The sequence below is a fragment of the Molothrus aeneus genome, chromosome 14, assembly GCF_037042795.1.
Source record: "Molothrus aeneus isolate 106 chromosome 14, BPBGC_Maene_1.0, whole genome shotgun sequence".
NCBI lineage: Eukaryota > Metazoa > Chordata > Aves > Passeriformes > Icteridae > Molothrus > Molothrus aeneus.
In genome coordinates, this window is record NC_089659.1 from 12,703,541 (window position 1) to 12,729,169 (window position 25,629).

Here is a 25,629-nt window from a genome sequence, read left to right on the forward strand (position 1 = left end):
CAGGTCATGCCATGGGTTAGCCCAGATCTGCTCCTTTGCATCAGGAGTGGTGAACAGTGAGTTAACATCTCCATGCAGAGGAGTGGAGCAACAATCATCTCTCCTTCTGCCACAAACCCAAAGCACTTCACACAATCCCAAGGTTTCAAATCAGAGTCAGACAGGTCAGCCCCACCACTTAGACTGGGTAAAGTTTCCACTCTCCAAACCATCTGACTGCATGGTTTAGAATTATCTACTTTCTCCTAAACAGAAAGCTGCTGTAAAAGAGGCCTGATGCACACAAATATTTGAAGCATGCACGTGTGTGTGAGGGGGTGTATGCACACGTACGTGCACATGCTGCAGCTTAAGATACTGCAGATAGAAACACTCCAGTAAAGGCAGATCTTAAACAGAAATATGCAACCACCTTGGCCAGAAACGAAACGAAGCCCAGCCCATTCATTGGATCAGACCAAGCCAAGTCCTGGTGTCCCTGAGCTGGGCACAGTTGGTGTTCCCAGGCTGCCCACTCCAGCACAACACAGGCTGCTGTCTCACACACATGGGAGGCTACTGCCAGGGCACCACTTAGAGAGCAACCAATCTTTATTTTAGAGATAGCTTACGTAAAGGAACATGCAAAGAAACACATGAGTAAGAGTCTCATCTGCCTCAGGCTCCTGTAAAAGGCTGTAAATCCTTTTCCCCTTTCACAGCACAGCAGCTTGGCCAGTCATTGTTCACCCTGCAGAGCACAGTGTGTACATCCCCGCCGTCGCTCCTTTGGCTGGGGCTGTGCTTGCAGGTTTCCCGTGGGAAAGGAGGTGCTTCACTGCTGAAGAATGAAGCCAGGTTGTTGCATGTGCCACAAGGATGCTGGTGGGGATCAGCCAGCTGCACTGAAGGGCTTCAGGACCTGGCTGGGGGGGTGAGCAGAAAAATCACCTGCAACTTGCCATGGTGCAGGTGGGCTCTGTGCCCAGGGGAGCAGATCTTCACCACAGTCCCAGGGCAGGACAGCTCCTCTTCCACAGCATCTTTCCTCCTGCCAAGTGTCTGATCTTCTCTCTCCCCTGTCTTCACATGCTCTGTTATGTCCTGACCAGATTCCCAGCGGTGAGACTTGAATTTGAAGTAAGTACAAAAACCGGCTGAACTACAGAAAAAAATCTGTATTAAGTCAACTTAGGAATCAGGGGTATGATATTTGCTGAGAGTATTTCATAAACCATAGGTGTTCTGTACCCCATGCACGTTTGAACAACTCAAAACGAAATATGGTCTTCACCTTAATAGCAAGGGAGACCTCAGCGTTCAAAAACTGTGAAGAACACAATTTAATATGAACCTGCTTATATTTAACAGGATTATCTTTAAAAAGCACTGTTAGATATTTACTAGTTTGCCATGAACCAACACTTTTTTAAATCTGAGGTTTTTTTCTGTTAAGAGTCTTGAAAAACTGACTCAGGGCATTTGTCCTGTTTTTGGAAATGTGCATATATTTCAGAAGAGGTTCCAAATATCTTCCTCACTAAAGAAAGGCATGGAGAGACACGGAGTGATGCCACCAGCACTGCTCATGGCTGGTGGGCCAGCAGCAGCAGGAGGAGCAGGGCAATGCCAGCAGCAGGACTGGGGTGGGTGGCTGCACTGCCAGGGTCGCTGCTGGGGACTGCAGCACCATCCTTGCTTTGCTGATTCAGAAGCTGCTTATTTGCAGAGATGTCATCCATGTCCAGGTCGTAGGCCAGCTCTGAAAGCAGAAGGAGAGAAGTGTCAGTAACGCGTGGTGTGTGTCAGCATTCTGACACACAGCACATACAGACCCCACAAAAACTGGGGCTCTGGGGGCAGCCCTGCCACAGCTGAGGGCAGCTGGGGCTGGGTGCAGCCAAAGGCATCACAGATGGGCCAGAAGAGCTTAGCAAACATCTTGTCAGTCCTGCACCCACCAGTCTCAGCACCCTAAACCAAATCTTATAGGGAGATTTGGGAGACCAAAAAATCCCAACTGTGAGGTGCTCCAGTAAGAAAACAAAAGAGATAAGGGATGTGCCTTACTGGAGAGCTACTCCCAAAGAAAACCAGCTGAGCTTTGGAGGGGGTGCTTGGCAATGCAAATTGTGCCTGCTCCCCAGGCACAACAAGGATGCGTGCAGGAGTGAGGAAATCCTGGCGAGCACCAACACCTCCCCAAACCCAGAGTCAGCAGAAGGCCCTGCTCACCAAAGCCTCCTGGCTCCTGTAGGACCGGAGGAGCTCTGCATTCCTGCAATCTTACGTAAGAGTGTGCAAAATATGCTCCTTGCAGCACTGAGAACACATCCCATCCCTGATCCACCTCATCAAAGGAAGGAATGTGAATGGATCATGCACTCTGGGCATGCTGGCGTTGCAACACGGAGACTTTGAGATGAAGCACATGTGGGTTCCAATCCAAGAAAGCACTCAGTATAAAAGTTTTGATAGCACCGGCTGAGGAGCATGACATTGACAGAGGGGAAAGCTTGTGGCAACCATCACTGGCTGCAAGGGACCTGCTGAGCAATAACTCACAGCTGCCCTTCTCTTGCTGGGTCAGGGAAGAATAAAGAATTCCAAATAGAAAATGTGGAAAGACAAGACACCAGCAAATCTCAGGGCCAAGAAGAAAGAGTAAAAGGTGTTTTAAGATGCCATTAGCCAAATCTACCTGGGGCATCTGAACCTGTCAGTCAGCTGGACTGAGTGGGTGCACTCGTGCTTGTTCTCAGGGCAGTGGGGCCCTTGCTCCCCTGCTTGTGCTGCTGCCATCTCCTTCTGGGGTCCAGGTTTCTCACCCAAATGGGAATCAGGTAAGCCTGGTTTGTCTTATCCTCAGAGCCTGGCCTTTGGAGTTGGAGGAAACTGGTGGTTTCCATCAGAAGAGACCCTGGCTCAAGACTTTTCCAAGCTTTCTCCTGGATCACTAGCATGTTGGAAAGGTTTGGATCATCCCACCCCACCCCTGAGAAAGAATCCAAGAAACTGAATAAGCCCTCTATCTAAAAAATGCCACATCAATCCAATGAACACCACTGCCAAGGCAAACAGGCAGTATTTCTTAATCAAAAAATACCCAAACATTGCAAAACAAAAGCAGAACGATGTTAGCATTACAAGTGAGTCAGCCCAGGCCATCAAAGGACGTCAGAAATGGCTCAAAGGGAGCAGTTATCCAAGCACAGAGAGGGCCAGGTGCAAGCAGAACCCCCCCGATAAACTGAATTCTCTAGTAGATCCCCACAAACACTGCAACTCCTCTTTTCCACAGCTTTCCTGCTTTTCTTCTAAGCAGTACAGATATGGTGCTGTCCTCTGGCACTGCACACCCACGGGAAGAACAGGGGGAGAAAGGTGCCACCTCGAAAGGGATGCGCTGGGAGACTTTCCAAGCACAGCGAGAACAAGTCCCTCTGGCACGAGGCAGGCTCAGGCTTCAGGGAAGTTTGGGAGCAGCCTGCCTGCACCACCTTCCTTTCCCAAGCTCATTCTGGAAAATAAGTGGAGGGATTTGGAGTTAATAAAATCACAGCAGATTATTTCGCAGTTGGTTGTTTGACACAAGACTCCTCAGCTGGCACAGTGTTGGATCACAACCTGCCCTAGTGTGTTTTGGAAGGTATTTCCACACATTAAAAAGGCTTCTGAAACCTAAAAGAGGCTCCATGGGGTCACAGCACTGTCAGGCACCCACAGGCTCCCAGACCAGTGACCATGAGAGCTTTTGGGGCAGAATATTCTCTTACTGGACATCCTAGCAAACCTAAAAAACTCTCCAGGAACTGAGTAACTACTCTTGCCTTCCCTTTAGAAAAGAAACTTGAAACAAAAGAGTGTTTCAGCAAGGTCCTTAACAGCACAAAGGGTTTTGACGGCCCCATTTACAGTCTTGTTCTGGGATGTAATTTATGAGATTCGAGTTCCTGCACGGGTCTCAATGCAGCAGCTGAATCCCGTTGGAAATGTTCAGCCAATACCAAAATGAGTGTTCCACACATATTCTCTGCGTGGGAAATTGTCCAATTCTGGGATTTCACCTCAACTTGAGTAAGGGTAAGTTTTTAAATCACAGCATTTCACCCAAATGGGGATGGTGATTCTCTCGCTATTCCCTTCTGGCCAAATTAAAGAGAAGGGAAGAGAAACCCTCTTGTCATCAGAGATTAGAATGCTATTTTCCTCCCCTTAACTGCTTCAGAAGTTTAGTGCTTGGGTGTGCCATTTGTTTTCACTGTTTCTTCCACTGTATCCTACTCCTTATTTGTGCCCAACTGTATTTTTAGGCGTGATGGATTTAGCCAAGCATCTTTTATTTTGTATTAATCATGGATCTGTAGCCCTTGCAAATCCCTTTCACTTAACTCCTAATGACCTCTGCTACATCAGAGGAAAGGAAAATAAAAGGTATGAGCCTCTAAGAGACCTCAGGCAGCCAATCCAGGCAATAACAGCATTAAAAATACACATCACAGAATCACAGAATTGGTAAGGTTGGAAGGGATCACAGTCACTTATCTGGTCCAAGCTCCCTCCCAAGCCCAAAGCACAGGATTGAGTCTATCTCCAGTGAGGGACACTCCACACCCTTTCTGGGCAACCTCCCGTTCTCAGTCACTGCACAGTAAAAAAGTTCTTCCTCATATTCAGATGGAGCTCCCTGTGCATCAGTTTCTGCCCACTGCCTCTGATCTTACTGCTTATACTATCGATAATAAACATATTTCAAATCCAAGAACCCAAATTGGCAAATGTTCCTAACCAGGTAGTTCTTGAGAGGGCTCCATTATAATTTCCAGCTTTTTTTAGGATCCCTGGTTAGACCTGGTCACCCCCACATCCCTGCACCTCCTGCCCCCACAGCTTCCAGGAGTGAAAGAGCCTCAGCATCAGGGATAGAGCTGCAGGATGGCTGGTGGGGTAACTGAAACTAACATTCCACATACTCCATTTTGGCCACATCCACCCAAAACTTTGCCTTTATGCTGCAAAATAACCTAAAAGAAGGTACTTCTCTGCCTCCCCTCTACCCAGCCACCTTCTGCATTAAACATCTCCACCACTCCAGCTCTGATCACCCAATTCACTGGCATCAGCTTCTCAGTACAAAGTGGCCCTTTGCCCTGCAAAGCCTTTTGGGGGAGGGCAGGAAACCAGAAAAATCTGTTTCTGTTTATAATCAGAGTCCAGGGGGTATTACCAACAATCTGCACTAATTACAAATTCAATCTTCACTCATTCTGGTCCCTCTTGTCCTCTGGGCTGCAGATTAGATAATCCCTTTAAAATAATAGTCCATCATTAGCTGTGCTTTTCCCTGCCCCTCCTCACGCGAGCCGAGCGTGCGGGCGCTTTCCCGGCATCCTCCCACAGCTGCTGAAAGGTCTCCAGCCACACACAAGCCGGTCCCTCCGGAAGCATCTTTTGTCACCAAAGCCCCTCTAACACAAAGCTGCTGTGCTGTGCTCCCAGGACAGCCACAGCTTCAATGGCCTCGCAGCGTGGAGGACAAAACCCGGCGCCAGCCCCGCAACCCGCGCTCTCCGCAGCCACGACATAAAGCACAGGCATTTTCCCATGGATTAGGGAAAATGCCTCCTGACTCTGCCATACTGACTCTGCACAAGCGTATTGGGCAGGGATCATTAGAAAGCTCTTCTTGCTGAACCACACCAGCTTTGGAGGTGGCTGTAAAATAGGGCTGAACTGGGAGGAAGTTGGGTTTGAGTTGGGATGGAATGTCCCATGGCAGCTGGCACAGCAGGAACGAGGAGGAAGAGTACTGGCACATAGGCTTTGCTCTGCCAAATGCAACGTTGGCTACCAAAACACCCCCTTTTCACCCCCAAAATGGACAACATGGCCTTGAGCAAAGAGCTGCTAGCAAATGTCTGGCAAATGCCCTCCAAGAGCCCTGCTGCTGCAGGCTGGCTCGGCTGCTGCCCAGAGCCAAAGCCAGGGAATGTCATCTCCCAGCCAGGCATCTGGGCTGCCTGCCTGCCAAGCCTGCCCCAGCAGATGGTTCCAGCCATGGACCCAATATAGTAACAAAGCATAATGGATGGCCAGGCATGAAAACTGCCTCCCCCTGTCACTTGATAGCTCTGCCAGTGCCTCGTGCAGCCGTGACGGGCGTGAGGGGATCCCGACACAGGTGAAGCCATGAAGCCTAACACAGCATGTTCAGCCAACAGGGCTGCTGTGCTGATGGCCCTGCTTTGCACATGATGGAAACACTGCAGTGTGAAGGGAATGGATCATGCTTCCAGTGAATGCAAAACACATCAAGAAGAAATGCCACAGACAGGAAGGGCAGCTTGGCAAGCTGTGGCATCTGCCAGCATCTGCCTGCACCTTTCCTTCAGGACTGATTTTTCCTAGGAAAGCAAATGCTACCATTGCCACTGAAAATGATAATCTCTAGAGTGTGTTGCTTTGTGTAATTTTTTTAAGCATCTCCAGTGTGGGGAAGAAGATGCCAACAGATGCAGCAGACTGGCTGTCTCCAAAACAGGACAGGATTTCTTAAAGGGAGAGATGTTTGAGTCAAGCCCAAACTGTTGACTCATTAAAAGGTGAAGCATAAGAGCCTGTGATTCCACACACCAGTCTGCCTCACCTTGGCTCCCAAATCTCTCCTTCTCTACAATACCATCCATTTCACTCTCACAGGTGTTTGCACCTGAAACGTAGAAGAACAGTCCAATTTCATCCCAAACACTTCCTGGAACACCAAAAGCTCTGCTGGCCTCAGCCTGCAGTTATCTGATTTTTCATGCAAACAGTTCCTATCACAAACACACCTCTGCCTCCCCAAAGGCAACACCTGAAACCATCCATGGGGTTACATGGCACAAACAGCCACAACTGCACAGATACAGCCGAGATTCCCAACATGCTGCTTCTCCAAAACACCTTAAACTCTTCCAAACACCTAGCCAAGCATGGTTTCATCTCATCAGGGAGGTTTTGCCCTCTGGCTTATTACCATTAAAATCCTGGAGCACCAACAGGTTTGCCAGTTGTCTTCTTGCACAACGAGCTGCAACAGCCCAGCCGTAGGTGCGGCCGCGCCGGTGTGTAATTAAAGCATGAGCCAGGGCTGGCTGTGGTGCTTGTGTTGGCACAGATCACTGAGATGGATGTGCAGCATGTGCATGGTCTTGTGCCTCTGCTTTTCCACCTCCTCCACAGCAATTTAGGAGGTGCGGCTCTTGGCAATATGGATTTGGAAAAAAAAAGAAGAAAAAAATCCAGCTCAACATCACCCTGCTGCCATCGGCAACACCGCCAAGAGAGCCTGGCATGGCTCAGCAGCAAGGGGTAAAACCAACTTCCTGGGCAGAAACCCAAAGGGATCAGGTTTGGGATTGCTGATTTGCAAACCAAGATTTTTCCCCCGCCTGCCTGTTTGCCACCTCTGAGCTGCCGGGGTGCCACCGATGGCCCGTGGCCTGCAGCACATGTTCACCATCAACCCAGACACCACAGGTACCACAGGTACCACCACAAACCCAGCTCCAACGGGGGAGGAAGCTCCCCAGGATCAATGCTCTCTGGAAGGCAGCAGTAAATTGATTTGGGGGGACCCAGATGTGAGGAAGGTCCACCTCAGTCCCAGACAGGGCTGTAACCAGGTGCTGTTTGGGGTACACGAGGCACTGAGGCAGCCAATGTGCCCACCCTGGCTCCCCAACCTCCAGTACTACCACAAAAGTCTCTCCACACACGTCCACAAGCTTTTGAAGGGACAAAACCCCCTCAAAACCCAACACAGTGCACAGGCAGAGGGGCTGCACCATGACCCCAATTCCAGCAACTGCTCCTTCCCCCTACCCTGGCCAGAGGCTGGTGGCAAGGAAGGGCCATCATTTATGACCTGGGCCTATGTTTACTTTGAAAATGTACTTGTTACATTCTTTGCTCCTTGGTTTGTTCTAGATCTACCCTGAAGAGAATCTGGCATCTGCAATTGCATTCCTCGTTTTCCCCTTGGCAGAGCGTGAAAGAGTTTCTGAACTGCACTCGCGGAGCGGAGCCACAAAAACGTGTTTAGCAAAATGCACTCATGTAATCTATTAAAAATTAACAAATCTCATTAGCATTATTAATTGGAAGGGCTGGAGTCCTTGTACTTTGCTGATGAAGCAGCATTTCCCTGGTCTGATATCCAGATGTACAGTCCAGAACAAGAGCTGCTACCTAAAAGAGTTTAGAAGAAAAGCACTGAAAAATAGGAGCTAAACACGTACAGCCAAAAACATCTGCAAAGACAGGAGTCAAGAAATAAAAAGAGGAATAGCTGTAAACAGAAGAGTATGAATAGAAGTGAAATTATTTAAGTGGCAGCAATACAGGACTGGGTCAAGCAATGATCCTGCAGATCCCTCAGTATCTCAGCCCACCCAGATGTCATTTCTTCCTGCTTGGAGACCTTCAAGATCTAAATCACAAAGAGATCCCTTCTGATCACTCTGCTGTCACCTGAGAAATCTCTGAACATTCTTGATTTTGGGAAGTAAGGTTCCCAGTGATAGCAGAGCAAAATTAAATGCTTCATATTCCCTCTAATGACTAAAAACAACATACTCCCATCTAACTGAAATTTTCTCCTTCATGTTTTCTTCCCCAAAAGCTCCTGGATATGACCAGGAGAGGAAGCTCTTTCTTGCTACGTGCTGGCCTTCAACACTCTAAGCTCAGGACATTCAGGTATTAGCAGGACCTGACAAAAGGCATTCCTAAGGGGAATGCAATGGTCGCTGCCTTCCAGATGTTAGCCACTAAAAGCAGCCCTCAAGGCAGAAGGATATTTCTCAATGCTTGATTGGAAAGCTCATGGTGGTGTTATGGCACCCAGGAACATCTGACACCTTCCTTTGTGACTCACTGTGTGTGGAAACCAGCCCTGAAAGTGCCCAGGCCACAGACACCAGGGGTTTGTGCATTCGTGCTTCAAGTAGGCAACCAGGAATGTGCCTCTTCAATCAGAAAGGACAAGGACTTTGTGCAATGTCTACACTCAGTGAAAAATCCCTGGACATCCACCAGGCTACAACTCATGATGCCAAGGGAAATATCTCGAGTGAGATTTCAGGTCAAAACCCAAGAGTTTGGGTTGTGCATGGACACCCCAGCTCAGCCCACAGGAGAGCCGGCAGGTAGGATGAGGCATGGTGATGCTCCATGCTCCTCTGCTCAGCCTGCCTCTGCTCCTGGAGAAACTTCCTGAGGTTTTGTGCTCTGGCACTGTCCAGGGTCACCAGGATGGAGGGACAGCCAGCTCCCCCTGTCCATGCCAGGGGAATGTTTGCATGGAGCAGGAGCTGAGGTGAGAGAGCTGCCAAGGGAAGGGAGCCAAGTGGCAACAGCATCAACTGACTTTTCTCATTGTGTTAACCTGCATAAATAAACAAATTTAAAAAATCCTGGACCTGCATTAAAACAACATTAAAGTGACTGTAAAAATGGGGTAATGCAGAAGTCCTGGGAAACATCACCACACCCAACTTTTCCACTTTATATAGAAGAAAGTTTGGGTTCATGGGCTGGAACTTTTTAACAGCTTCAGGACTTCTTCCCTGCATTGGAAGCAGCCCCAGGAACAGCCTCTGTGGTCTGACACCAGGACCTGGCTTTGCATTGCATGGCAGTGAAGAAAGACCCAAATTAAGCCCAGCTGCTCACTGGGTGCCTGTAACCTCTGACACAAATCCTGGCTGATTTCTGCTCCCTGCCTCCCTCCCAGGCTGGAGCAAACCCTGACCCCAAAGCACTGGTGGAATGAGGGTGCTAAAAGCTGGATTGAATGGTGGTGGCAGTTCCAATGGGAATCCCAGTGTCATCCCTGCTGAGCACCAGGACACTGTGGCTGCAGTGCTTGGGCTGTGCTGGACCTCTGCCATCACACACTGTCCTGGGGTCCAAGGGCCTCCCTGTCATGCTTGGGACCATGCTGGAGCTCAAGGAGATCACCTGGATTGCTCCCACTGCAGAGGGAGGGAGCAAGGGATGGAGGGGATTGGCCCTGGGCTCCTGCTGGCATCTCCCCAGGACAGCTGGTACAGCCACAAGAAGGTGCCAGGGACAAGGGCACACTGCTCATGTGAGAGAATCCAAATTGTTCTGAGGACACCTCCATTGACCCAACAAGGAGGTGACAACTCCATAGGGCTCCAAGGCCCAAGCCCACAAATGCCTCCTTCTCCATCCTATCTGAAGCAATCACGGCTCTCTCTCAGGAATGTCACAATCAAAGTGGAAAATCAAAATAAAAAGGCTATGTAATCCAGTTTGTAAATCCCTTCAAAATCACAAAATCCTCTCTAAAATGGATTACTGAGATTAGAGATAAGAGTTTCCTGGAAATCAAGAATTGCATTTCTGCCTCCCCCATCCCTTCACTGCCTCAGAAAAAAAGAGCCTTGCTTGTGCCCCCCACCCCACCTCACTCCTTCCCAGCCATCATCCCAGCCTTGGGGAGCAAAAGCAGCTCCCTCCAGCCCCTAAAAACAGCAGAGCTGTTTCTACCTGACTTTGCCATAAGCAGCATTTTGGGGCACAATCTGCTGCATATCCCTGAGCCTGTGGACAACATGGGATGACTGCCAGGTTCTGCAAGCATCCATCCCTACTCCCAACAGGCTCCACGTGGTTGTGCAATGTGCTGCCGTGGTTTGTGAGCTGCAGGACTTGCACCCAGTCCTGGGGGTGCCCAGCAGAAAAACATCCTCTTAAATCAGGAAAATCACCAATGTGCCAGTGGTGACAATGCTACCAAGAAGAGAAAAGTCAAACACCCATGTGGGGATGATATAAAATTATTTAGCAGCCATGACATTATTATTCTGATAGATTAAAACCATCATTTTGTTTAATATTTTTGACTCAAGTATCCACAGTCGATGCCGGTAGGACAATTTTCTTTTGGGAATTTTTATTTCGTGAGAGTTTTTGCCCTTTCCTTCTTATTTGGAACAACAACAACAAGAAGGGATTGCAATATTAGCATTCCTGGCAGAGCACACATTCAAGTTCCTGACCTGTTATTGCTCAAGGACTTCTGCAGCTGCAGATGCCTGTTTGGAGCTACAGTTAGGTCACTTTGAATGATGCTCACAGAATAAGGATCAAAACACTCACAGCTTGATCAAAAGGACATTTTATGAACATTGCAGCCTGAGTTAAGTGCTGATGTGAATACTTAGGTTTGCCCTTATATTACCTCAGCTCAGTTCTAATAAAATTAACACCCTTTTAAATAATGCACTCAATTTTATTTGTTTCATGTTTTTGTGCCTTATGGCTTTGAAAACACATTCTCAAAACCCTTCCATCGCACTGGGAATGTTTAGCTGTGCTGGGATCTGCAAATCAACATCTTTGTACAGAGGAATAACAAGGGTTGCACCTTTGTATCATTGTTCCACCTGCTCCAACCTGGATTTATCCACCAAAGGTTGGGGGTTTTTTTTCTGCCACAAAAGAGGGTAACCAGTCACACTCTATTTTCCCAGGAAGAATTACCACCTGTAAATAAACAACTAAAAACTGAACTACAAGCACCAGCAGCATGAATTCTCCTTTGTAAAGAGACAAGAGATAAAACAAAGCAGGGGAAAATCCAGTCTCTCCCCTGCATTTCACTTGCACATTAAAGGCAAAATGAACTTACCAGTCCAGGACAGGGGATGTCTTATTGGTGCAATACAGCTGCTTAACTGTTCTTTAGAGATATTCATCTCAAAAGCCAGAACAGAAAGAGCATTTTCCCCCCTTTTATTTATTTATCTTTTTTTTTTGTGCCAACTCACCTTAGCTGAAAAGCACATTGAGATTGTAATTATGGGAAGGCCTCATCTAGTAGATTTGTAAACTCAGCTATCGGCTTGAATTACTGGAATTAGCAAGGCTAATTTAATGTCACTGTTCAAAATAGCTCAGATTTGGAATTTCTTAATGGCCTTAGGAAAAGGAGTCTTTATGCATACTGCAATCTAGGCTTCATTCTTAGACTAAATTCCTTCTCATAGATTTTGTGAATGCCCTGTTTTGTAGCCAACACAAACTCTGTCCAGTAAAATAATGTAAGGACTCAGAATGAAAAGAGATTAGCTGTTCCCTGCTCCTGTTATTTTAAAGCAGAAATAACTTTGGCTTCTACTGATTCATAGACAAAGCTTGAAATGCAAAGCATGCTCAACTCCAGAGTCAGCATGAAAAGGACCTTAAAATATTCCCGAGTGCAAGTAATGGACTTATTAGAGGGATGAAAAGAGGCACTTTTCACAGAATCCCAAGCTCTTTAGTCCTGTCATATCAATAATCTTGCTTAAGAATTTCATTCCATTTACATTTCTTTCCCTTCCAAATATCCTGCCTGACTCCTATGAAATACAACACTTATGCTTTTAAAGTGTTAATTTATTTCTGTTAATGCTTGGTGGTGTAAAATGTCTGTGGATCACCCAGAGTGTGAATGATGGTGTCACAAGGGGGTGGGACAGGGAGCAATTCTGTGCACTTATACACCTGAAAACTGATAGATGAGGAGGGAATTTAAAAGACTTGGTTAAAAGCATCTTCTTTAAATAATGGCAGTTGATTGTGCTGGAACTTGACGTACCTGCAATCTGTTGCATTCTCCTTTATGTTCATGTTTAACACCCACAAAAACAATGCTGACAGTAAGAAAAAAAAAGCTTTATAGATATCAGGAAGGAAATTTGCCTAAGCTGCCAAAATATATCAATTTTTAACCCTAGACTTTGAAAGATGGTTAACTCTAAAGCCAGCACAAAGCAACTAGTGACAATTTTCCCTCTTTGAAGAAGATGCTGAAAAACAAAGGGAATTCAGAAACAGATCAAAAAACTCTCTGTGGCATAGCAGGGAAGGAGCAGAGATGCCCCCTATTTAAGGAATTAGGGGACTTTTTTTTTCCATTTGGCTCCACAGGACAATTTGCACTGGCTGAGGACTGTCAGCACAGAGGGGAAACAAGATATTTTGGGCTACATCTGCCCATGGCCCTCCACAAGACAGCACCAGCAGAGACCAGGAGACCCCCAAGGCCTGTGACAGGATGAGTGGCCATGCTGAGATGCCCGTGCCTGGCGTGTGGGGCTGGCCAGAGATGATTTTCATAGACCAAACCAGATTTCACACTGCCCAGGAGACTCAAGGGTTTCAAAGCACACCCTAGGCATTAATTACACCCTCCACTTTGAAGAAATTAATTAAGCACTGAAACCTTCTGGTCCCTGAGAGCCAAGCACAAGCCTCCATTCACTAATGGCTAAAACTGAGTTGGGTTGTGGCGAGGTTTCAGGAACACTGACAGGAGAGCTGAGAAAAGCACCTCTGAGTGCCCTGAAGCAGCAGAATCCTCCCCCCAGGACACTTTCAATTCCTCTGGACACGTCCCAGCAGGTCCCCCTGGGAAGGCAGGCAGCCACTCCAGGTTTGGCTGTGGATCGCTCCTCATGGCAAGGCAGGGAAAGCTGACACACCAGGGAGGACGAGGAGCAGTCCAGGGCATCCACCCAGTCCCTGCTTCTCCTCAAGAGTCCCTGACATTAGCAGTCATTTTTCCTAATAACAAACTGGACAGCCCTGATGAGACACCCACAAGAAGTAACAGGAGCTGCTCACACCATCCTGGTAGTTTCCTTGTGTGCCCCTGGCTGCTGGGCTGCTGTGTGACCATTCCTGGGTGAGACATCCTCCAGCCCATCCTCCAGCTTCTCCAGCTGCAAGAAGCACCCCCAGCAGTCCCATGGGAAGCAGATCAATGGGCAGGCACCCCAACATGCAGGCACCCCAAGATGCTGCAGCAACCACCCTCACTGAAGCGTTTGCTGAGCTGGTATCCTCCACTGGAACAAACCCACACAAAGTGACACAGCCTTGGTCACTCTCCTGCAGTGCTCTAAGAAAGAAACAAAACCCTCTCTGCTCCTGATTCCCCTGTTCTGCTCCATTCAGGCTTGCTGGATGCCTCCCCATCTTTCCATCTGCCTGGATGACTTTGTGTCCTCTCAGAAGCTGGACCAGCCACTTGCCCAGAGCACTCACAATGGATGCAGAGGAGCAGCCTGCCAACCCACAAACATCTGCTGTCCCTGTTTCTTTTGCAACAAATGCATTAAAAAAATATGATACCTGTGCTGCAGAGAGCTGGAAGGCAAAGGGGGATTGCCAGCCCCTGCAGCTGACAAAGAGTGGTGGCTGTGCTGGAGCTGCAGCCTGGGAAATCCATTAAGGCCGCATGGGGTGTCAAAGTGAAACAGGAGTGCTGGGCTTGCAGGGCAGGAGGCAAATTCAGAGAGACCTGGAACAGCAGGAGTTTCTCAGGGCATGCCTGCCTTTGCCCTCCCAAAAGCTGGGAGCAGCAGGGGAGCAGGCACACCTGAGCTGCAGTGAAGCAGAGGCACAGAACCCCCCTGTGCATCCCCTCCTGCTGTGGGGAGATGCCCAGGGAGGGATTCCTCAGAGCAAGCCTTGCTCCAGGGGCTGGGCCTGTCAGCTCTGCTTTAGGGTTAGTGCCATCCTGCAGCCATCCAGTCCCCCAGTGCAGGTTTCAATGGGATGGAGAGGATTTAGGAGCCTCCAGGCAATCCCATATAGTGGTCCCAGTTACCCTCTATCCTACATAACAGAAGCTGGTTAAGTATTTTTACAGACAGGTTTCTGCTCCTGAATGTAAGCAACTGGTCAGGGTGAATCTTAGTTATTAGCAACCAAAATCAGGCTCTAACCTCTTGCTTTCCAACCCAAGCACAGCAGTAATTTTTGTTCAGTGTGTAGCAATACTGCCTTGCTATGTCCTTATTTTGGGATTTTTTTGGGTACACAGAACTATTTTTCTTTTTTCCACATTTTCTAATGAGTTCTGGCGGTAGGAAGTTGTTTGTAAATCACACAAGTATTTGTTTTACTGGAAACATCTGCTTTAACACATTTGTCTTTTTAAAAAGGGCAATTTTTTTTTTAAACAAAGGTATTAAGCTGCAATGTAAATTGGGCACATCTGTTTATGAGTCACTGCAATAGCACTGCCTCTAGTGCACAGATCACATGGATCTCCAGGGGCCTGATCCAGACAATTACAAACTCACAGCTTGCTCTGCTCCCTTTTCCAGCTCTCCTCTTCCCAGAGCTCTTCTGCCTGATTTAATAAATTAGGGCCACTAAATAAGAGAGACCTATTTAGTGTCTGCTAATAATATTAGGTGTCTGGCCCAGCAGACCAGAGAGTATGAACAAGAGACTGAGGCTGTGCTGAAGCCCAGAGGCACCTGAGGGCCAAGTTCAGAGGAATTATTTATAGCTGGGAACCCCAGGCTGCACCAGACCCACTCTGCCCATGGTGCTGCACCATCTCTGCTGCCTGCAGCTGCTCAGGGCTGCCACAAAAAACACCAAGAGAAGCCAAAGAGAGGGAAAGACGTCAGCTGAACCTCCAAGATCAAAACCTGACCCACCAGCTGGTATTTATCCACTGCAAACAAGAAGGTCAGCAGAGCTGGGGGACTGGTCTGAGGCCCAGGAAAAACATTCAGCTCTGGTACTGCAGTGGCTGGGGAGCATCCCTGATGATTCTGGGGTAAATAAAGCCAAGGAGGGGTGGGAAGGGCAAATCCAAACCAGCATCCCCACAAGAGCTGCCAGACTCCAACTGTGCAGGGCAAAGCTTCCTGACTGGCACCAAAGCCCAAATAAAGCTACAGGAGTCAGGAAGGGACACAGGAGGTGATGGTGCATCAGATGCTCCCTAAGAATAGGCACTGGAGCAAAAGGGGGGAGTTTGCTTCCACAGGGAAGGGGAGAGGGGAGCGTTTTGGGTATAAATGCATTCCTTCACGTTCCCTGCACATGCCTTAGCAGTGATTTATGTGGACAAGAGAAGAGATACTGCAGACTGTGTTCTGTGATGACTTTGGGGAGCACACAGCCTTTTTTTTATTTACTTTTTACTGGAATGATCTACAGAGAACCAGAAGAGGACAAGCAAACATACCAAAGCTGCAGAGCAGCCGGTAGAGAGATATCAAGGAGACAGAGGATATTACTCAGATTCTGATAATAACCACTGGCTCCCACCTGCCAACTGCAGGCTGTCTGACACAAAAAACTCCAAAAACAGGCTGGAGCAGATGTCTGCCTCCCTGTGCAGGAAGTGTCTCCAGTATCCATGAAACACAAGCAAAATAGCTTAGAGTCCAGCAATTTTTTAGACTCAAGATACTGAATTCAAACAGGAAGGAGGGAGGAAAAAAACAGCAAAGCAAAAAGATGTGTCTCACATTGCAGTTATAATTTACATTTTAGAAATCCTGCTGGGACTCCTGCACTGGACTGAGGCAGTGACAGATGCCCTGGCAATCTGTCCAGCTGCCAAACCTGATGCTCAGCAGCCAGCAGTACCTGCCAGTGCAAACCACCCATCCCTACACATCACAGAACCACCAAGGGATGCAGCAGCACCATGAGCACTCAGTGCTGCACAGGGTCCCTCTGCACCCAGCAAAGAGCCAGCCCAAGGCAGCAGCTCCCACCTGCCTGGAGATGGGATCCACAGAAACAGGGACACACCTTCCAAGAAGGAAGGTGTGGGGAAGGGAAGGTGCTGCTGGGTTTGCATTCCAGCTCTGGGCACAGCCCCAGGCTCCTGCAGGAGGGGAGGGCAGAGCATCGTCCCAGGTCCCACGGGAAGCAAAGAGCAAATGAAAAGCAGGAACAGACAGCAAGATGTCATTGAGAGCCCCAAATACCATTGAAGACACTTTCTGAAACAACAGAAGCTGGTCAACATGCCAGATTTCCATTCCCATAAAAGAGGGGGAATGTGCTACTGCTCCAAAGCAGAACAAAAGCAAAACGTGTCCAAATTTTTTGTTGTTTAAATTTACAAAATTTTAAAAAGGCAAACTGACATACCATTCCAACAAAGTCAATCAATTCATTTGGGTTTGGGGTTTTTTTTCCCCTCTGGTATAATTAAAAATGTAATTTCAAGCAGACTTTGAGACAAGAAGCTGCTGTGGAGTGAAAGCAGACAGCATTACCTTGTGCTTCAGGCTGCTGCTGCTGCTTCACTTCCCTACTGCAAGGGCACAGAAAGATGTTTCAGTTCATTCCAAAACAAGAAAATCCCATCCAAAGCTCCAGCAAGCTTCACTGCCTCCCAGTTCCAGCAGAGGCAATTTGCAACACAAAGTCTCCCATCAGAAAGTTTCTGGCTTGCCCTAAAAGCAACATGAGGGGAGATTCAATTTTGAAGCCAAGGCACTGTTGCCCCCGGGAAGATGCCCCAGAAAAGCTGGCAAAGCCAGCAGACTCCAGAACCACTTGGTTGCCTGAAATTTGTTGCAGGGGCAGAAACCCATCTGGGCCCTGCGTGGAGCTGTGAGAGCCCCAGGGCAGGAATGCAGGGGAAGGCAGAGCACAGGAGGTGGCAGGTCCGTGGGAAGGGGGACAACCCTCCTCCAGCTCACAGCTCATCCATCCCAGCACCAGGGGTCAGGATCTGCTGCAGATACACCTGGGAATCAGGGGAGCCCTGCTCAGGCAAACACACCTGGTTCAGTTCATGTTACTGCTGGTGTCAGCCCCAGCAGATGTGCGTGCACAGCTCAGGATAATGCACACCAGCCGAGGAGAGCTCCTGCCTGACACATGATGGATCCCCTGCTCCTGGAGCACACGGAGCAGTGTTGACTCAGTAATTGATCCTGTCCTGGTAATGCACCCACTGATGAGTGATTTGCAGGCCAGACCCAAATTCATACTATTTTCACTTGCAAAGCAAGGGGTGAGAAGAGAGACAGAAATGAGGATTAAAAGACCAGGATCCTAGGAGGTTTCTCTAGAGAAGCATCCTTATTCCCCTTTCCAATACCTTTTTGGCAAGGACTAAAAAAGAGGCTGCCTTCTGGGCAGGTCTGTGTTTCTTTCTTCTGGGGACCAACAGCAACCAGCAACAGGCTCTGTGGCCAGGTCTGTGCACAAGTCCAGCATGGGCTGTCCACTGATTTAATTTTAAAAACCTCATCTCAAGTAATGCCTCTTCCTCCATCCAGGTTACATCCAGATCCCAACATCTTCCAGATATTCAGCTCAGAGCTACATTTAATCAGGCTTGATTATTTCATAGACATGTACATTTATATTTATGGAAAGAGGCAAAAACTAATTTTCAGAGTGCAGTGCTGCTGTCTGCAGCATGTAGGGACCTGTTGGATGCAGGCAGGGAGATGCTGCCATGCAGACTCTCACTCAACCACATCTAAGCCAACTCCAGCTCCCCAGAGCTCCTGGCTGCTCACACAACAATGTGATGCTACAACTCACACTGCCAGGTCATGGCCACAATAACCACCTGCACAAAAACAAACACATTTGTTCAAATTTGAGGAGGGGAACCAAGAGGTCAGGCTTTTTAAGGCAGCCTGGAGAATTTGAGCATTCCCCATCTTGTTCCACATAGGGCTCAAAAAGTGCTCTGAAAGTTGTACCCAAAATGTTTCCAGTGAGGGTTTCCATGATCCACCTGACACAGCATCTGCTCTCCTGGACATCTTCAGGGCAAGAGGATGGACAGCAGGGCAGCAGCCACAGCTGAGACACCAGGCCCTCCTCCTAAGCACTTTCAATGAGACAAGGACACCTGGCCCAACATTCATGGACACAGCTGCATCTCCCCAGGACACTTCTTGGGCAGATGTGTTTTATAGTCCTTGGTTCTTGTCTTCTTTTGTCATTGAAAGGGACCTTAAGGATGATCTAGTTCCACCACACTTGCCATGAGCAGGGACCTTCCACTGCAGCAGGCTGCTCAGACTCCATCCAAGCTGGCCTTGAGGACATTTTCTGGGAGAGGGAGGGCCCAGCCCCGTGCCCACAGGGCATCCTGTGATGTCTGAAGGCTGAGTGCTGGCACTCTGACACAAGTGCTGGGCACACACATCAGCCAGGACAGCTGGGGCCCACTCCAGGGCCAGAGCCCTCTCCCACAACAACTGTGCCCAGCAGCCTCATTTATTACATCCCATAATCTCTCTTATCAGCTTACCTGCAGTGAGGCATTAGCAAGAGCCAAGCCGCTCATGAAAGGGACACCCTCTCCTATGTGAAAAGTCAATCAACATGTTATATTGTTATCAGGCTCTCAGACAAACCTCTCTTTGTACAACAAAATGTGCAGATACAGAGCCCTGACTATCAGTGTAAGGTTATCTTGTTGAGCCTTTAGCAAGTAGCACCTGATCTGCTTCTGTCTGAAATATACCTTTATTGTTGTCCCTTAAAAAGAAAACCAGCTAAATTATTTTGCCTCTCCACAAGGAAAAACAGCAAAAAGGAAAAAAAAACCAAAAACCACCAAACCAAAAAGCAAGGCTGCATCCAAGTCAGGAATTGTGTTTCCCAACTTCATCAGAATTCATGTCTTTTCAGCCACAAAAAACAGATTCATCACCCTTTAAGGATAAATATGGCCATCACTACTGCAACTGGGCACATTTTTGCATACTTGAAATTGTTTTGAGGTGTTCAGTCATGTAAGATGCTGCACTCAGTAACAATTTAAAGAAACATTAGCTCCCAAATTACACTGTTGAAAAGTATCTCCTCAGACACCCTGGCACAGTACAAGCTGTTATTCAAACTTGCAGCCTAACTAGAGGGTGAGCCCTTTGCCAGCAGACTGGCATTATAAACATCTGGGAGTGATGAGCAGTCCCAGGCTCCCAAAGACCTTGGCACATTTTTGTGTTACAGCAGAGGCACCGTCTCATCTGACCTTTAGTGAATTTCCAGCTCTCCAGCCTCACCAGTCACCCCACACTGAGCCCACAGACCAGCCAGACCTTCCCAAAGAAGGATTCAGACCAGCTCACACTGGGAATGTGATGCATCATGTGATTTATGAATATTCCCTCCTCTGATTCAGCTCTTTAAAATATGGTGCATCATTCTTTGCTTTGGGTCAGAATGGACCAAGACAGAGGAAGTCCTAAAAAAATACCAGATACAAATTGCTCAGATGGACTTGGGTCTGTAAGCACAACACTGAAAAAAGTTAAAAAACAATTAAAAATTGAAGTGAAATTGAAACAAACAAAAAAGCTAGAACAATGGGATAATATGCCCAGTGGATTTACTTGCTGATTCCATAGATGGTTTTTGCATATATGTAGCTTTTCTCAAAGCACAAATTCTGATGATGACTTTCTACTTCTTCAGTTATGGAATTAGTGTTTCTGTGGAGGAACTCAGGGCACAGAGGTCACAAGAACCCTTCCAAATGTACACACTGTGTACAGTGTGAGGCCTGCAAGAGTCACAGCAGCACAGCCAGCTGAAGGATGCTATGAACAAGTCCTCCTCCAAACACCACCAATAATTTTCTCAGTCTGTCAATAAAAAAAAAATCATTTTTTGCTGACGTCAGAAGTAAATTAATGAACTTGCCACTCAATTAGAGGGTCAGTCAACTGCTACATGTGACTCCCTCTCCATCTTTTAGGTTTTATTTAGACAATGATGATGAATTCTTGACTTTCAACCAGACCTTCATTAAAAGAAAAGCTCAATAAACACAAACATTTGAAATAGAACAGCAATAATCAGACTATTGCACTGTTTCAGTCTGTACAATTCCAGCTCTTCCATCAGGATAATCTAGCTGATATTTGGCCTTGTCATTTTTTCACCCTGGGACAGGATGAATGCCTTGTAAAACAGCATGTTTCTGCTATCCTTGCTTCAGTCAAGCATTCACTCTCTTTGGAGAGAAAAAAAAAAGTAATTTTCTGCCACTAAAATGGTAGTTAGAAGCCCTAAAGCTTTTAGCAGATAGAAATGCCCATGGGAAGGATGCTGTGTCAATCCAACCCATCTCAGGCCGGCCCTGCTGAGGCACACACAGTAAATATTGGTACTGCACACAGGATATTTGTCACTAGGGCCATCCAAGGCTGCAGGCTGTTCATCAGGATGGGACAAGAGCCACGTGGCCCTGCACTGTCAGCAACACTCACACAGATGGGGATGTCTCCCACCTGTGGCAGGAGTGTTTTAGAAGTCATTTGGGGGTTTGAGAATGCCTGGCTCAGCAGAGGGATGAACAGTCAATGGAGCAGAGCAGCAGCCACAGGTGCTGGGATAGGGGCACCCTGGAGGCACTGCCAGAGCAGGGATCACTGCTCTTTATTCCCATAAAGGATGGGAATGCATCATCTTGTAAATATTTTAACTGGTGTTCATCTGTCTCCCAGCACACACATGGAGTGAGCCTGGGCAGACTCTGATTGCTATTCCCAGGTTGGGAGCATCCCCTGTTCCAGCACAAATGCTCATTCCTAAGGAACTTTTCCCACAGAAATGAGCAGCAGAAACCAGGAGGGCAGCAGCCAAAGTGACCTTGTCTGGCCTCCCCCTCTGCCATTCACAGCCTCCACCTGGACAGGGAAACCCCCTGGTGCATGCGTGATCCCAAAATGAGCAGCCCGAGGGAAGGAGCTTGGATTGATGGCACCCTCCTGAAATAAAGCCTGGAGAGGCCAGGGGGAAGGGAGGAAGGTCACCAAAGGCTGAGCTGTAGGAACATTTCAGCACTGAGATTTCTAAGACATGGAATGCTTTTCTGGGCATTGGGAGCTGTTTGAGAGCAGAACAGGATGGAAGTTGCAACTCACAGAGTTTCAGAACAGCTCCAAAAACGTGGTGCAAGACAGAAACACAGGGATCCCACCCTGTGCCACACAGGGCACAGCCACCACACACACACAGACCTCCCCTGCCTGTGATGTGCACCCCAAATTCCCATTTGGAAGCAACTCCACGTTTGTAACATGGAAAAAGGGGCTGCCAACAAACAGCCTTTCCACCTGGGAAGACACCCCACCTGGCCAGCTCAGAGGCAATATTCAAGGCTGCAATTTGATGATGAGAGTAGTACTCAGAAAAAAAAACCCTGCCACAAGGATAAATCAGTGGCAAAGTAAACTAGAAGTCACTAAAGAGTTACAGATCTGGGTAGGTGAAGGGGGAGACTGTGCTGATTCTTCAAAAAGCAGCCAGGTATGGCATGAAGTGCAGGAAACCCACAAAGGGTCTGGCAGCAAATGGGCAGGGCACAGGAGAACTTGGGGCTTCCTTGGGGGCTTAGAAATAGCCAAGGGACAGCTGAGAGCAAAACTCACTGCAGGTTATTGCAGCAGGAGCAGCCAGGCAGGGGAGCTGTTTTACACACACAAACTTGCAGAGCCATCTTTATATATTTTTATTGCACACATCTATCCTTACATATCTCATGGGATGAGGCCAACTTCCCTTCCCAGGACAAACTATTTCTACTTAATTCTGCCAAATCCATCTGTTCCCAAGACAACTTTTGTTGCTGCCTAACACAGATATTTTGGAAGAGTAAATCTTCCCCTCAAACTCCCAACCCCTTCCCTAAGTTGCTGGATTGTTCAGAATGTTCTCGGGGTGCTTCAGCTACTAAAACAGATATTTTCCTCCCAGCAAAGCTTGTGAGAAGCCCAGGGGCACAGCTGAGCTGGACCAAACCACCTTTGCACAGCCCCTGGAACGCCTGCACCTCCTCTCCACCAGCATTTAATAAAGCTCACATCTGGCACAGGAGCCTGTCCAGCATCCATATTTTAATTTCAGGCTCACTGGGAACAACCTCTTTGGTTCCAAGTGGCATCTGGAGTGAGCACACCCCCAGGTGAGCTCATTAGTGGCTGGCTGGAGCATCAGCAAAGCACCAACCACCCTGGGCTCCTTTCCTTTGGGTGCCTGTTGGTGCAGGATGGCTGATCCCAGCAGGCTGAGAGCACATGTCTGCATCACACAGCCTGGAAGACATTTGCACTGACTCATAATTTGGGGGGAAATGCTATAATTCATTGGCAGACATGCTTTGCCATTGGAGTGGCATAAATATAAGTACAGAGCTCTATTTTTAGAGCTGCATGGCCAGGGTGCCGGCTCCGTGGGTACTCCATTGACAAACAGGATGCACTCTTTCTCTGAGCTGGGAGGTTTTCAGCCCTCCCCCTTATTGTAAACATCATCTGCCTTCAAAACCCTTAATGTGTTGCAGATGTGACAAACAATAAAAGACCTATCATGAAAAAAAGCCTGCCATCTCTGTGTTTCCCACTGGGGCAACATAATAATGAATTTATTAGCATATAGGGCTCACCAACATATGTTTATAGTCACTCACAAACTTCTGACTTGACAGTTTACAAGTATGTTTAAATCGTTAAAGTTTAGGTTGACTGTCCAGTTACTACAGGCTCATTATAAATAGGAAACAAAGGTTACATTTTATACAACAGGCGATAAATCAAAACTAGTCTGTATTTTAGACTGACTTTTTTTCCCCCCTCTTTTGCTCTTTTTTTATCTCCTTATTTTCGAGACTTTCTGAGGGGACATCTTGGTGAGGCCAGTGCCCAGCAGATGTTTGCAGTTAGCTGGCAGGACCCACACCAGGGAGCAGGAGAAAATCCCACTGGAGATGCAAGGACCTCAGAGGTGGCAAAATCTGCCCATGTCTTCACTCAACCAACAGCCAAAATCGGTGCCAGCCCAGGACACTCATCTCTCCTCCTCCTCAAGGCATCACCAAGTCCCTCTGCAAGGCTTGGGAAACCCTTTGAAGGGAGGAGTTCTCCACTGCCAACCTGCTCAAGCTGAACAAAGCACCTGAGAAAAGGAGGGGAAAGCCCCAAACTGTGCCCCCAGCCCTCAGGGTCAGCAGGGGGACTCAAACATGCTCAGGTGGGGCTCTGGGTTTGAGCACTGCACTGCAGCACAGCCTGCCATCCATGTTCCTGCCCCAACACTGCAGAACATCCTGATGAAACCCCTGCTCAGCAACACAACCCCAGCCACTCCCATCCCCGAGATAAAGCCACATTAAATGTAAAAGTTCATTTTGTAAACTATTTAAACTATTTCCAGATTTCGAAGCTTGGCATCGTTTCAAATGGGCATGCTACCCTAAAATTTAGAATTTGTGGAAGTCTGGGGGGGGGGGGGGGCGGAATGTGGAATGGTTTCTGGTCCCTTTTATTTCTTGCTATGTACATGTGATATGATGGAAAAAAAATTAATTGAAAAATACCCTTTCAAAGTAAAAAGAAATCTCATTCTCAAAAATGTTGAAAATTAGTATTTCCACACCATCAGCAACTTTTCCTGGGCTGGTTTCCAACATAAAACTTGAACAGAGCCACAGTTTATATCCAATACCAAGCAAATAGGATTCTGTCACTGTCATATGAGCTTCACCTCTCTGCTCTAAAGCAAAACACAAAAAAAGAGCACATGGCATGGGCAAGCAAGGAAGAAAGCCTCCCTGACATCACAGCTCACGCTCTCTGAGCTCAGTCAGGGCCTTAAAGCCCTGCTGGACAAACTCCACACTCTCAGCAACCTGTAAGATTTTACCTGCCAGGAACCCCATGCCCCAGAGAGACACAACTGCTCTAAAGTTAATGTTTGCCCATCCCACAGCAAAGGCAGCAGCAAACAGGACAAGTCCTCCTCTCCTGCTGCATGTTCTGTACCACAGTGACAAGAGAGGCAAGTTACCAGGGAGATCAATGCAGTGATTAAACCAGAGGCAGAAAGGATCACATATCCAGCTTCAGAGATCACTGCTGATAGTGTGGGGAAGGCTTTAAAAGGAAATTAGAACCACATTAAAAATAACATCAAGGTGTGACACAAAGATCATGGAAAATGAAACACATATCTCTGCTCTCAGCACAGGACACTGTGAATCACCTGTGTTTCTTTAACATAAACTTTATTATTTAGTTCTTGGATGAAATTAAGTGTGTTTTAGCCCTCTCAAAATTCTGTGTTTCTCTTTCAGACTTGGAGTGGAGGACTTGAAAAGTCTTTTCTTTCCCTTACTTAATATCTGAATATATGTATTTTATGCATTTTACATAATATGCCAATAATCTTTGATACGAGACTGGCATTTAATATTTCAGCTCTCACTTCATTAAGGATATTTTAATTATCCCAGACCAATGGGAGGGAATTTATAAACATCTGTGCTTCATTTAGGAGCCCAAATTTGCCTTTTAAACTTCAAAGCTGCAAAGCTGATTTTATCCAGGTTCAGTTGTCTGGTCTCTCAAAGAGCACCATGTAGCACTGGAACCAGCACCAAGCGGGCCAAGCCTCCAGCCCACAGAGCAGCACCCAGCACTGCTCATCCCTGCTGGACACAGCCTCCAACAGCCTGGGCTTGCTCACAAAAACAAACCAGGAGATGCTGCTGAGCTCCACAGAGCTCAGAGGGCCGAGGAGAAGGCTCACACCAGCAGCACGAGTGAGTGCCCAGGTCACCACTGGTCCTTTGCCTTCTCCTCCCAATGGGTGACCAGGGGCTGCCTCATTAATAACAGCAGCAGTGCCTCAGGGCTGCTTTCAGAGGAACCAAGGACATGACTCACACTGGTGAGCAAAGCAATTTTTAGGCTTCCAAGTACCTAAATCACTTCTGCAAAAGGAGCCTGAGGTACGTGCAAAAAGTCATAAATAACCATCATAAATAACCATCATTTGCTGCAGTCAAAC

General features: G+C 47.6%; 1 protein-coding gene across 1 annotated transcript in view; it reads right to left on the reverse strand.

Annotated features, from left to right (window-relative positions):
* Positions 1 to 573: 573 nt before the first annotated feature.
* Positions 574 to 25,629, reverse strand: part of GPC3 (glypican 3) — a 141,991-nt gene continuing 116,935 nt past the window's right edge. Inside the window, exon 8 of the mRNA XM_066559389.1 lies at positions 574 to 1,741. Within this exon, the coding sequence (XP_066415486.1) occupies positions 1,566 to 1,741 (176 nt within the window). The 3' untranslated portion in view covers positions 574 to 1,565. The remainder of the gene's footprint in view (positions 1,742 to 25,629) is intronic.